This window comes from Drosophila teissieri, chromosome 3L (assembly GCF_016746235.2).
Source record: "Drosophila teissieri strain GT53w chromosome 3L, Prin_Dtei_1.1, whole genome shotgun sequence".
In the NCBI taxonomy this organism is placed as follows: Eukaryota; Metazoa; Arthropoda; class Insecta; order Diptera; family Drosophilidae; genus Drosophila; species Drosophila teissieri.
This window is the reverse complement of record NC_053031.1, coordinates 24,228,198-24,242,317: the sequence shown is the minus strand read 5'-3', so window position 1 is coordinate 24,242,317 and position 14,120 is coordinate 24,228,198. Positions and strand designations below refer to the sequence as shown.

Below are 14,120 nucleotides of genomic sequence, written 5' to 3'. Positions count from 1 at the left end.
TTACATTTTTTTTACTACCAGATATGACCTCCTTCGAAGCGATCATTGGCCTAGACCTGTTAAAACTGGCCGGCGAGTCAGATTGCCTAGCTTCCGGTCAGCTCAAATGGGGCTCCGAAGCAGAACAAATAGATTTTCAAACTTGCCCCGATGTCAATTTTACCAAGGTAGATTGCTTGGACGCACCGCCCTTAATTAAGGGCACTTTTTTAAAAATGCTCGGGAATAGGAAAAAAGCTTTTGCTGATGAGGCTCTTAATGAGGCTCTTCCCTACGATACGTCGGTGGTAGCTACCATCCGGACGATTGACGAGGAGCCCATTTATGCCAAATTATACCCATACCCCATGGGAGCGGCTGACTTCGTCAACGGTGAAATTCAGGAACTGCTTAAGAATGGCATAATCCAAAGGTCAAAGTCCCCCTATAATAACCCAATATGGGTCGTAGACAAAAAGGGCACCGACGAGGCGGGCAACAAAAAAATGCGTTTGGTACTGGACTTCCGCAAACTGAACGAAAGGACCGTACCAGATAAATACCCCATGCCCAATATCTCAATGATATTGGGGAACCTCGGAAAGGCCAAATACTTCACGACACTCGATCTGAAGTCTGGCTACCACCAAATCACGCTCGCTGAATGCGACCGTAAGAAGACATCATTCTCAGTGAACTCCGTTCAGTATGGGTTCCGAAGAACCCATTTGGACTCAGGAATGCTGCAAGCATCTTCCAGAGAACGTTTGACGATATTCTGCGAGAGCAGATCGGCAAGTTCTGCTACGTTTACGTCGATGACGTCATCATCTTTTCAGAAGATTAAAATGCCCATGTTAGGCACGTAGATTGGGTTCTTAAGAGCCTATACGATGCTAACATGAGAATATCGGCAGAAAAGTCACGTTTTGTAAGAAAAGCGTGAGCTTCCTAGTGTTCATCGTCACCAACAATGGTGCGGCGACTGACGCAGAAGAGGTTAGGGCCATACAAAAATTGTCAGAACCCAAAAACGTATTTGAGGTAAGGTCATTCTTGGGCTTAGCCAGCTATTTCGCATCAATAGCGAGGCCCGTTTCGGACATACTGAAGGGCAAAAATGGGAGTGTTATCCTGGCATCTGAGGACGTCATCCTCAGATACACTGACTACAAAAAAGCGTTTGATCTAACGACAGATGCTTCGGCCTACGGCATTGGCGCAGTGCTGTCCCAAGAGGGGCGTCCGTTTACAATGATCTCCAGGACATTGAGCGACAGAGAGGTTAACAATGCTAACAACGAAAGGGAGCTGTTAGCCATAGTCTGGGCACTAGCCAAGTTGCGGCACAACTTATATGCGGTTAAAGAAATTAACATCTTTACCGATCACCAACCCTTGACGTTTGCGGTATCGGAATCCAATCCGAACGCTAAGATTAAGAGATGGAAAGCACGCATCGATGAGTCCGGTGCACGATTTTTTTACAAAAATAACCTCGTTGCAGATGCCCTCTCAAGACAACAACTCAACGTTGTTGGAAACCAGGAACCAGAGTCCTGCGCGGCCACGGTTCACAGTGAACTTTCGCTTACACACACTATCGAGTCCACGGACAAACCCGTGAATTGCTTCCAGAACAAAATAATTTTAGAAAAGGCGCGCTTCCCTTGGAAACGCACTTTTATACAATTTGAAATAAGAGGCGCCACTCGATCAACTTCTCGTGCAAACAAACTTTGCTAGAAGAACTTGCCAACACCATTATCCCTAATGGTGTGAATGCCTTCCACTGTGATCTTCACACGTTGGCACAAATCCAGGACGAAGTGGTATTCTGGTATTGCAAAAAGTGTCACAATACCAAAAGGGTCACCGACATTTTCGCGGTCGAGGAGAGGAAAGAAATCCTCATCGCAGAGCACTACACAGGCCAAGAGAACGTGAAGCAGGTACTCCGAGTACTACTTCCCCAAGATGACTCAATTGGCGAGCGAGATAGGCGCCAACTGCTAAACCTGCGCCAAGGCGAAATATGATAGACATCCAAAAAAACAGGAGCTCGGTGAAACACCAATCCCGGGCCATGTAGGAGAGATACTGCACATCGATATTTTCTCAACGGTTAGGAAATACTTCCTCGTGGACAAGTTTTCGAAATTCGCCATGGTTCAGCCGATCCCGTCTAGAAGCATAGAGGATCTAAAACCACCCCTGCTACAACTTATGAATGTTTTCCCCAAAGCCATCTACTGCGACAATGAACCCTCATTGAAATCGAACACAATAGTGGCCATGCTGGAAAACCATTTCGGCGTCAGCATCTCGAATGCTGCCCCTCCATAGCGTCTCCAACGGACAGGTGGAACGCTTCCACAGCACGTTGGTCGAACTCGCTAGATGCCCAAAATCGATAAAGGCATAAGTGACACGGTGGAGTTGATCTTGCTGGCCACAGCCAGATATAACAAGTCTATCCACTCTGTCATTAACAAGAAACCGGCCAAGGTCATGCGGGCAGATCCGGACGATTCACGAAGTGATGTCCAGGAAAAAATCAAAAACGCCCAAAATTTGACAAGAAACCGAGAATACATTAATTAATCACAAACAATTGCAGGTCGTTTCCATCGCTTCTACTTTGTCTTTTGGCCGTGACTTCGGCCCATATCACATACTACTCAAGCAGACTATATTCCCATCATTGACGGTAAAGTCTTAGTCTGGGAGGAATTTGCTTACGTTAGACACTTGGCTAATCTCACTGAGTATAGACGAGTGATTGACAAAACCGACAGTATGGTAGAGATGTTCCCCCAGTCCCACATGAAGAAGCTCCTGAGCATTAATATCGCTCATCTCCGTGACATGCTTGACTCGTTGCGCATCCACCACAGAGTGGCTAGGAGCCTAGACTTCTTGGCAACTGCGTTGAAGGTTGTCGCAAGGACATCTGACGCTAAAGATGTCTAGAAGATTAAGTTCACTGAAGCACGGCTGATTAATGCACATAATAGCCAAATTGAAATCAATACTAAAACACAAGTTCGAATTAACGAACTTACCGAACTTAACTTATAAAAGCTTCCAAAAATGCACAAATCGATACAGGTCATCTTTACGAAATGTTAGCGAACACGCAATAGAATTGTCATGGAATTGCAGAACCTTATGCTAACAATCACACTCGCAAAAATCAACGTAGTCCAATCTTCCTGGACCATGAAGATTTGGAAAATGTTTGGGGCGAGGAGCCCACCAACACCCCCATAAGGGTAATTTTGTCCGTTGCGTCCGTAAAAGTTTTACAATCCCTTAACATCTTGCATTTCATAATAAAATTCCCCAAGATCATTATGGCCTGTAATAAGATCGCCGTCCTTCCAGTGGTACACCATGATACGGTGTTGAGCTTAGAGGATAATGTGGTGGCGGAGTGCAACAGAGCAATCCGCACTGTGAAGAACTGCTCCATATCACCCGGGGCGGCGTTTTGCCAGTTATCTTCGGTGAGCTCGTGTGCCCAAGAACTCCACGCTGCAGTTGTGGCACATTGCGACACACAGCAGAGCGACCTGCATCCAATCACCTACGTCGACGAAGGCATAATCATCATCAATGATAGACCAGCACTTGTGCGCGTCGATAATGGAACAAACATCCACGTTAGAGGCACGCACTTAATAACATTTAGTGAGAGTGCTATGGTTAACGAGACCGTCTTCATAAATCACGACATGGTCCAGAAAAGGGCACCGGGTGTAGCTAACTCTCCTGTCCTGAATATCTCGATGAAACAAGAGATCCTGAGCCTCCCATACCTTCACTGGGTGAAAAGAATTTGGCGCAGATCCGGAAATTCGAGAAAGACGTCGACGGATACCGACTAAGTCCGATAGCGGTAATTGCAGGAGCAATTTTCTGCGCCCTTATCTGCATCGGCCTAACCTTTTAGCGAGCCACGAGGGCCAGAAAATAAACAGCCCAACTGAAGGAAGTCCTTGCCCAAATAGGCTCAGCCGAGGGCGGCCTTAATCTTGAGGGGTGAGTAGTTAACTAAGTTAACCGCACTCCAGCACCGGTCAAATTGCTGTCCAAGCAATTGGCCGGAAGCGCAAACATAGCCGGCAAAAGCTCTGCACATTGGCAGAGGCCGCTGTGAAGCTTTTCCATGTTAGCTTTTAAGTCAGTTCTGTCCAAGATCCGAAAGCTTACGCTTCGATAATAAAACATTGCTCCTGCTTTAGCCGTAATAATTTTGTCTATCACTGGTATAATTACTGAGCCAGAAGGCCAGCGATTAGGGAGGAATGCGGTCTAAATCATAGACTTAAGAAATAAGACGTAACCAACATTTTAAAAAATATTTTTCCGATATGCGCCAGAAATATTTCTTATCCCATTAAAATTCTTACCACGACTTGGTAAGGTCAGGCAGTAATGGCCGAAAGTATAAGATCAGCTATCTCGAAAGCCATCACGGCTACATTGCCTTTGGGCAACACACAAATACACTCAGTACATTATTTGAGGGCATTGTGAGCGATTGGTATCGGCAGTACCACAAAAGTGTACCCGTGGTGCATTATGTGCCGTACTGAAAGAGCAATTTAAGGACGACACAACTGACAGGAAAATTAAGACGGAAATCAAACAGATAAAACAACGCGAAAATAAATTGTTCGATAATTTCTACCGGGTAATTGCGACTTTTGCGGATAGATTGTCGCAGCCCATGTCCAAAGGATCCATGTTTAAAACTCTAAGGGCCAGTCTCCTACCCGAAATTCAGCACGAAATTTTATTTCTGAAGGCTCAGGGATTTTCCCAACGTCAGGTACCCAGGGGACAGGTTTTGCGACGTTCAATGCCAGATAGAGTCCGAATTGAAAAGCGAACAAATAAAAGAAAACATAGATTTAGCCATGGACTTGCAGTGCTGAAACGGCCAGAAAAAGGGACCGACGTGTTTTCTGTTATGGCTGAGGTAAAGCTGATACGTATAAGCCTTCATGCAATTCTTAAAAAAGACACCCATCTGATTGCTCACCCTATTGATGTTTTTCAATCAAAACCAGTGAAGAAACGGCATTATACTGTATCATCCGCAACAATAAAACTGATATACAAGTATGCTCAAGTTAGGTGTTATTGAAGAGTCATCCAGCGCTTGGACCTCTCCAGTAATCCTTGTGCAAAAACCAGACAAAGTTTGGCTTTGCATCGATAGCTGAAAGCTAAATGAGGTGAAGGTTAAATTTGCGTATCCCATGCCTTTAATAAATAAATAAAAATATATATATATTTTAAAATATATATTTTATATATATATAAAATATAAAATATATATATACATATATATAAAATATGTATGTGTAAAATATGAGCTTAGACCTTAAGGATGCATTTTGGCAGATCCCGCTGGATACAAGCTTGTATTTAAAAAGTATTTACAGAGCCAGGGAGACCCCTTTACCAAGATGTGGTTATACCTTTCGCAGGTTGATGGATAAGGTAATACCTGCAGATTTGAGAAACCTGGTGTTCATTAATCTAGACGGCCTGCGCATAGTTTCAGATACATTCGTGAGACACATAAAAGTTTTGCACCTTCGAAAAGCCAATCTAACCATAAACGTGGAAAAGATAAATTTTTGCGGCAAGGTGGTGAATTACTCAGGACATGTTTTGGAAATGGAACTGTAGGAAACAACCCAGACAAAACATAATCGATCTTTATTTTCCAAACCCAAAATCAATGAGTTTTTAGGTATGAGTGGGTGGTTCCACAATTACCAATACCATTAAGAACATAAGGAATTTAAAAAATTTGACGAATTTTTCTCTAATCAATGTACAGGAGTTGGAGCGGTACTTATGAAGCAAGACGCGAAAGAAACGAGGTTCCGATATCTTTTATTTCGCAGAAACTGAAGATCTGCCAATGGAAATACACGCACGACAGTTTTTGGCGGCTTGTGGACGTTAAAGTAGGCCTGGGAAGAAGGGGAGAGAAAATTTATCGCAGCGGTAGAGGAATAGAGAGCGGCTTAAAATAGTGGCCCAAAAAGAGCTGTCTTTTAAGCTTAAGGCGGCTTAAGGTCTTCTACTCTTCGTATTAAAGTACACAGCCTATTTATTAACAAATAATAAATATCAGCTCTTGATTGGGCTAAGACGTTCTATGCTCTAATTTGTATCAAAAAAATTTCATGGAAAAACTTCAAGAGAAATCGGGAAAATATATAATTTATAATCAGTCATATTTTCGTGCACGAGAAGTAAAGACGTGTTACTAATAAACAGCGGATCTAAACGCCTTATCAGTTAAAAACCAACAACAACACCGACCTTATACAACATTTTTGACAAACAAACAACATAAAAAGAGAAACAAAAAAAGAGACGCCAGACTTTGGGGTGCGCCACTTGGAGCGCTGCACTAACAAGAAACGAAAGAATGAGCGCCGTACAGATAAATTCATGCGAGAATAGCGGTTTGCACTATGGGCATCGCAACTGCTACTACTGACTACTTCGGCTTGCAATATTACAAGTATAAGATTAGTCTACTGCACAGTTTTCGCGGCTGCATGACCCAACAGGGCTAGTGCCCAATAAACAACAAAAAAAATGCCTCCCGATATAAATAGATTATTTAAATCATCCGACACTGGACCCAAATTCTTCATCATAAACAGAACAGACAATGAAACATTCAAAAACGTAAACCCATTCTTAGGAAAACAAGTTTTTGACTACACATGCAACGGTGAAGTGGAAACAGCCAAGGTCACAAAGGAAGGATCGATGCTAATCAAAACTAAAGACACCCTACAATCACAAAAACTCCTAAAAATGACCAACTTTCGCAACTTCCCTGAGGAAGTCAGTGAACACAAGACCCTTAACTTCTCCAAAGGAGTTATATACTCCAATGATCTCCGTAATATCGACGACGAAACAATCGTAAATGTACTTGTGGCGACCGGCGTTGCCAACAACCAAGCATCGGGAGAGCAGCGACGGGAGAGACACTACCGATGGCCTAGTGTCTGAGTGATTACTCCTTATTACTCCTGAGCGGACTGCCAAGCAGCGTCGATGTGCGAATACCATAGATCGGAATAAACGAACTGAATATATATATATATATTATCTATAAATCATAACGCGTGTTACTCTTAGTAAGCGGGTCATTACATTGGCGACGAGTAAAAAAAATTGGTAAATGATAATGATAATAACTAAAACTTTGGTAAATTTGATGAATTAGGAAAAAGGCGTGAAATTACGGTAAACGAGTGGCGTGATATAGGCTGTGCGTGAGTGTGTGTGTGATGGAACGTGCCTACCGGCATATACACACATAAAAATGTGGAAAAGAGGAGAGAAGGAATAAGCTGCGCGAGTGCAGATTGCACGTGGCCAACATAAATGACGTTAAGCACAAAGCAGAATGAGTAAATGCACAATTTTTCGCTCACTCTCATCCAACACACATGCACTCCGACAGATAGGCTGAGTGAAGAGATTACTCTTCGCAAGCTTAAGAAAAAGTGAGTTAGAGAGACACTCTCTAGCAACCAGGATATAAGAAAAAAAAACCAATAAGAGTAAATACTCTTTACAAGCTTGAAAGGTGAGCTGGAGAAAAATTTCTCTAGCAACCAAAGAGTTGCAAGGGCCGAGTACGCATTATAAGCTCTAAGAGAGGAGCCGAGTAGTGGTACAAGCCAAAGCATATTTTGAAAAAAAAAAAGGAAAGAAACAGAACACGAAATATATAAATAAATAAATATTTTAATAATTAAAAAAAAAATAATAATAAAAACGGAGGAAAAATGAAAAATATTACAAGCTTTTAAGAAAGAGCTGGGTAATCGGTTTGAGTTGCAAACAAAAAGGTTAAAGGTCGGGTGGAGCAGTATTCTCTCCACAAGCCAAAAGAATTCATAAAATCTAAAAGGAAAAACGGAAACAACAAAACCCCAAATGTAAATGGGAGGTATTATTGAACTGAGGCTGGGTAATAATTACAAGCTCCTAAGAGAGCCGGGTATTAATTACAAGTCAAGTCGTAAATCTAATAATGTCTTTCGTCATAAACCCCAATTCTAGGTCCCGTATTGGAAATGACCGACAGTATCATTAAACCGTTTCTGTGCGAGGTGATCGACAAGACAATCCTCCGAAATGAATGGGAGAAGTGGTTGAGGGCGTTTACAATATACCTCGAGGCGGAGGGTATTGTTACCGAGAAGCGGAAGAGGAGTAAGCTACTGCTTTTGGGAGGAGTCCAGCTACAGTCAGTAGTATACTCTCTACCTGGTGCGCTGGTGGAGCCCAGCGACGAAAATAAAAAAGACATCTATAATATCCTCATCGACCATTTAAATAAACACTTTTCACCGAAGCAAAACTCAACGTTTGAAAGACATCTATTCAGAGGCCTGACACCGTTGGACACAGAAAGCTTTGGTGATTTCATGTTGCGACTCCGCCAACAAATGCAACGATGTGCATTCGGATCCTCAAAAGCGGAGATTGAGGATATATGTCTAAAGGATAAAATCATAGATGTGTGGGCACCTCTAGACCTCAAGAAAAGACTTCTGGGAAAGGAGCATTCACTAGAGGAAATGATCGAAGCATGTCAGGTTGAGGAGCAGATCAACAAAGAATCAAAAGAAATGACATCAAGACCAATTGCGGAACCCATCTGTAAAATTACACATCGTGGTTTTAAACAGAGTGGGGAGTGCCCCAGATGTGGAAAATTCGGACACACACACAACGACCCATCATGTCCGGCAAGAAATGTAACTTGCAATAAATGCTCGAAGCCTGGACACTTTGCCAGGAAGTGCCGAACTAACTTGAACGACCGATTCCTTAAGTCCCAAAGGAATAACCTAAAAAGGCCCCGCACGTATATTCGCTCTGTCGAAGAGGAGGCCACCAGCTCCAAATTCAAAAAGGGCGAAACACATTGCTTTAAAGTGTCAAGCGAAGATGAAGAGGAGTTCATACGATGCCGAGTGGGAGGCCGTGAAATTTCTTTGATTATTGACTCGGGGTGCAAGTTTAACCTTATCAGCCACGCGGACTGGTCTCTGCTAGTGAAGAGAAAAGCCACAGTCTTTGACGTAAGAACTCATACAGAAAAGCAATTCCGAGCCTATGCCTCTAATAAATTACTACGAGTAATGTATATTTTCGAGGCCCCAATTTCCGTTGAGCCGGGTACCGAAGAGATTGCCTCATTTCACGTGATTGAAAATGGAGAACAATCTCTGCTGGGCCGAGACACGGCTATAGAGTTAAAAGTCCTCCGAAAACATTAACCGTATTGAGGAAATGAAGCCTTTTCCAAAATGGAAAAACATTGAAGTAAGCCTTTCCATAGATTATGATGTGAAACCCGTTCAACAACCAGTGAGACGAATCCCGGCAGCGCTCGAGGACAAAGTCATGAAAAAACTGGATGAAGCCCTGAGTCGAGATATAATTGAACCAGTCACGGGCCCGAGTGCTTGGATATCTCCCATCGTGCTTGCGTTTAAGGAGAACGGGGACATCCGCTTATGTGTCGACATGCGACTGGCAAACAAAGCAATCCTACGGGAAAACTACCCATTACCAACTTTCGACTGCTTTATGACCAGACTCAAAGAGGCTAAATTCTTCGCACGCCTAGACCTCAAGGACGCCTATCACCAACTGGCCCTTGATGAATCGAGCCGGGAAATAACAACGTTCATAACTCCAAGGGGACTTTTCCGCTATAAGCGTTTGATGTTTGGAGTAAATTCTGCTCCCGAAATTTTTCAACGCCTTCTCGAGCAGATGCTATCTGCGGTACCTAACGCCATGAACTTCATCGATGATATCATCATCTTTGGAGCAACTGACCTCGAAATCGACAGCGCCGTAAAAGAAGTATGCCAAATCTTCCAGGAAAATAATGTCCTACTGAATAAAGAAAAGTGCATCTGGAAGACAAGAAAACTAAAATTCCTCGGACATATTTTATCCGACAAGGGAATAGAAGTCGACCCTGAGAAAATTGACGTCATCCGATCTTTCAGAGACCCAAAGAACAAAGAAGAAACGCGGAGCTTCCTCGGTTTGGTGACCTACGTCGGGAAGTTCATTCCGGACCTTGCAAGTCACACAGATCCTGCTGAAACTGCTGAAACTGCTGAAAACTGAAAGCAAATTCACCTGGGGCGAAGCCGAGAAAAATGCTTTCAGCAACCTAAAGAATCTCCTATCCAAGGTACCCAAATTATCATATTTCAATCCAAGACATCGAACACGGGTGATTGCGGACGCCAGCCCGGTTGCCCTTGGGGCTGTGTTATTGCAATTCAAAGTCGACAACGAATCTTTAATAATTACCTTTGCTAGCAAGGCCCTGTCGGAGGTGGAGAAACGCTACTCTCAAACGGAAAAAGAGAGCCTAGCGCTGGTTTGGGCAGTGGAGAAATTTTACTACTATCTGGCGGGCCTGCACTTCGAACTCGTAACTGATCACAAGCCCTTGGAAGCCATTTTCAAACCAACATCCAAGCCCCCAGCTCGCATTGAAAGGTGGCTTCTGCGGCTCCAGGCATATACGTTCACCGTTATCTATAAATCCGGAAAAGAAAACATATCAGATGCGTTGTCTCGACTCTGTCAACTATCGGCGGTAGAACCAATCGACCACAAGACGGAACACAGCATCCTTCGCGAGCTCTATCCCAAGATCTATGACAATTCATGAAATAGCAGAGTCTTCCAAGAGGGATGAAGAGATTATGGATGCAATCAGTTGCCTGGAGAACGACTCCTGGAAGCCCGATAGTTCAGTGGGCTTCTACCCGTTTCGGTATGAGCTTTCAGCGGTTGGCTCGCTCCTTTTGAGGGGAAACCGCCTAGTCGTGCCCACATCTCTGAGAGTAAAAATACTGGAGTTAGCCCACGAAGGACATCCCGGCGAGACAGCAATGAAACGCCGCCTGCGATCCAAAGTATGGTGGCCACAAATAGCAGAAAAGTTTGTCAAAGCTTGCCGAGATTGTTGCCTGGTATCACAAGACATCAGGCCACCCCCTATGGACAGGAATCCTTTTCCCACTGGCCCTTGGATTTGGGTAGCGTCGGATTTACTAGGTCCGCTTCCCAACAATGAATCTGTTCTAGTCTTCATTGACTATTTCTCACGATATATGGAGCATAAGTTTCTTAAAACCATATCTTCAACGACCCTGGTAGAGGCAATGAAAGAGATCTTCTGTAGACTGGGATATCCTGAGCACCTACGAACGGATAATGGACGCCAATATGTTAGCGAGGAGTTTTCTAACTACTGCAAAGCGTGCGACATTAAACAAGTTCGAGCCCCACCGTATTGGCCGCAAGCAAACGGGGAAGTTGAAAACATGAACAGAGCCCTTGTAAAACGCTTAAAAATAGCATACGCAAATGGGAAAAACTACAAAGAGGAAATCCAAAAATTCGTTCTTATGTACAACGTAACCCCACATGGAACAACAGGGTCTGCGCCCACAAAGCTGATGTTCAACAGAGTCATCCGTGACAAAATACCGGGCATTGGGGATATCTGCGAGAATACCTTAGACTCTGGAGAGAGAGATAAAGATATTATTGAAAAGAATAAGGGAAAGCAGGCAGCCGACAAAAGAAGAGGGGCAAAGGAAGTCGATATAGAAGTGGGCGACAAGGTGTTTTTAAAAAACGTAGTGTTCTCAAACAAACTTACATCGAACTTCGACATGACGGAATTTACGGTTTTAGAACGACACAATAACATTGTGGTGATCGAAGGGGGTGGTAGAAAACTAAGAAGAAATGTCTCACATCCTAAGAAAGTTCCAGCTAGCCAAACGTATCCAGCCTCCTGCCCAACGCCGCAACCAGATGACAGCTTACCGGAATCAACACCTACCCCGGAGAACGCAGTACTCCAGGCCCCAGAAGGAAGCCTCGGGATCCAGCCACCCCTGCCGCCATTAAAGCTAAAACTTGTTAATAAAGGAGGGATGTGGCGACCGGCGTTGCCAACGACCAAGCATCGGGAGAGCAGCGACGGGAGAGACGCTACCGATGGCCTAGTATCTGAGTGATTATCCCTTATTACTCCTGAGCGGACTGCCAAGCAGCGTGGATGTGCGAATACCATAGATCGGAATAAACGAACTGAATATATATATATATATTATCTATAAATCATACCAGCAGATCTCACGGATCACAGGAACCCATCACAGACAGAACAAACCAGTCAGAGATCTAGAAGGTAACCTCTTATCCAATGATGACGCACAAATCCGAAGATGGCGCCAACACTTCATGGGAATTAGCCACACCACATCACCAAACGTGGCCATAGACTACAGGAGTGTTGTGCCGCCAAGTGGGAGTAGCAGGATACCCTCTGCACCCCCGAATGTAAGAGAAATCGTGAATGCAATAAAGAAGCTGAAGCACAACAGGGCAGCTGGCGAAGACAACATTCCAGCCGGATTGCTTCAAGTTGACACCCAACTAATGGCTGAAACATTGCATCCACACTTCTCACGCATATGGGAAGGCGAGGCGGTGCCAGACTCCTGGAAAAACGGAATCATTGTGAAGCTTCCCAAAAAAGGCGACCTTAGTGACTGCAACAACTGGAGAGGGATAACACTGCTCAACACCAGCTACAAGATCTTAGCTACACTTCTGAACGAACGCCTCCAGGAAAAAATTGAGCCAACAATACGAGACGAACAGGCAGGCTTCAGACCACACAGGAGTTGCGTAGACCAGGCAAATACACTACGCATAATAACCGAGCAAGCTGTGGAATGGAGAGCCCCGCTTTACCTCCTGTTTATCGACTTCAAGAAGGCATTCGACTCAGTTGAAAGAGCAGCAATATGGCGAGCACTTGCAAGAAAAGGAGTACCTGAAAACCTCATCGCCATCATCAAATCGATGTATGACGATGCCAACCTGGCGGTACTGCACAATGGAAAAACTAGTGCACCTTTCCAGACGAACACCGGAATTCGGCAAGGATGCCCGCTGTCACCACTCCTCTTCAACATCGTAGTCGACGAGTTAATGAGCGAAGTATGCTCTTCCAAGCGCGGAATTCCGTGGAACCTCACCAGACACCTTGAGGACTTGGACTACGCAGACGACATATGTCTCATATCGCACAGACTCGGCGACATACAGAGGAAAAGTGACGACCTCGTCAGGATAGCCAGCAGCGTAGGGCTCGAGATAAACATAGCGAAAACAAAAGCTATGCGCTTCAACCACTCCAACCAAGGAAACATCAACATAAATGGGAACCCAATCGAGTTCATTACGAGTTTCCCATACCTTGGCACCATCATATCCAACAGTGGTGGAGTGGATGATGATGTCTCCAGTCGTCTTGGCAAAGCCCGCTCAGCATTTGGGATACTATACCGCATATGGAGAGACCGAAAAATCAGCAGACGAACAAAGCTCAGGATCTACAATGCGTGTGTTAAATCCATGCTCCTATACGGAAGTGAGACATGGCTCGCCACGAAGAAAATGACGCAGAAGCTACAGGCTTTCAGCAACAAATGCCTGAGAGTCATATGTGGGGTATTCTGGCCAAACAGAATAACCAACACAGAACTGTGGCGCGTTACAGACGAGTCCCCGATTCATGTACAAATAAGGAAGAAAAAATGGATGTGGATTGGGCACGCTCTCAGAAGAAACCCGAGTAGCATTGTGAGGATGGCACTAGATTGGAACCCCCAAGGAAGCAGGCGAGTAGGAAGGCCAAGAGCAACCTGGAGAAGAACCGCTCACCAAGAACTAGCCCAAATAAACACTACATGGGAAAGTGCAAAACAGACAGCTCAAAATAGAGTTAGATGGAAAGCTCTCGTAGAAGCCCTAAGTTCCCGAGTGGAATAGAAGGAATTAAAAAAAAAAAAAAAAAAATCTATAAATCATAACGCGTGTTACTCTTAGTAAGCGGGTCATTACAGTACTAAAACCACAAAACGTGACAGAAATACGGAAAATTAAAAAAATTGAAAACAGCGAACCTAAAGAAACTGGCCTCATCATTATCACCTTTACATCTCTAACGCTAC

At 44.2% G+C, this 14,120-nt stretch overlaps 1 protein-coding gene and 1 long non-coding RNA gene across 2 annotated transcripts; both read left to right on the top strand.

Moving 5' to 3' along the window:
- The first annotated feature begins 5,210 nt into the window (after window positions 1-5,210).
- LOC122616113 lies at window positions 5,211-5,659 on the top strand. Its single transcript, XR_006325893.1, has 3 exons — window positions 5,211-5,231; window positions 5,481-5,493; window positions 5,552-5,659. It is a non-coding gene; the product is annotated as an uncharacterized LOC122616113 (long non-coding RNA).
- Window positions 5,660-10,784: 5,125 nt separating this feature from the next.
- Window positions 10,785-12,113, top strand: LOC122618026 (uncharacterized protein K02A2.6-like). The gene has a single exon (XM_043794146.1). The coding sequence runs from the start codon at window positions 10,785-10,787 to the stop codon at window positions 12,111-12,113; it is 1,329 nt and encodes a 442-aa protein (XP_043650081.1).
- Window positions 12,114-14,120: the final 2,007 nt, after the last annotated feature.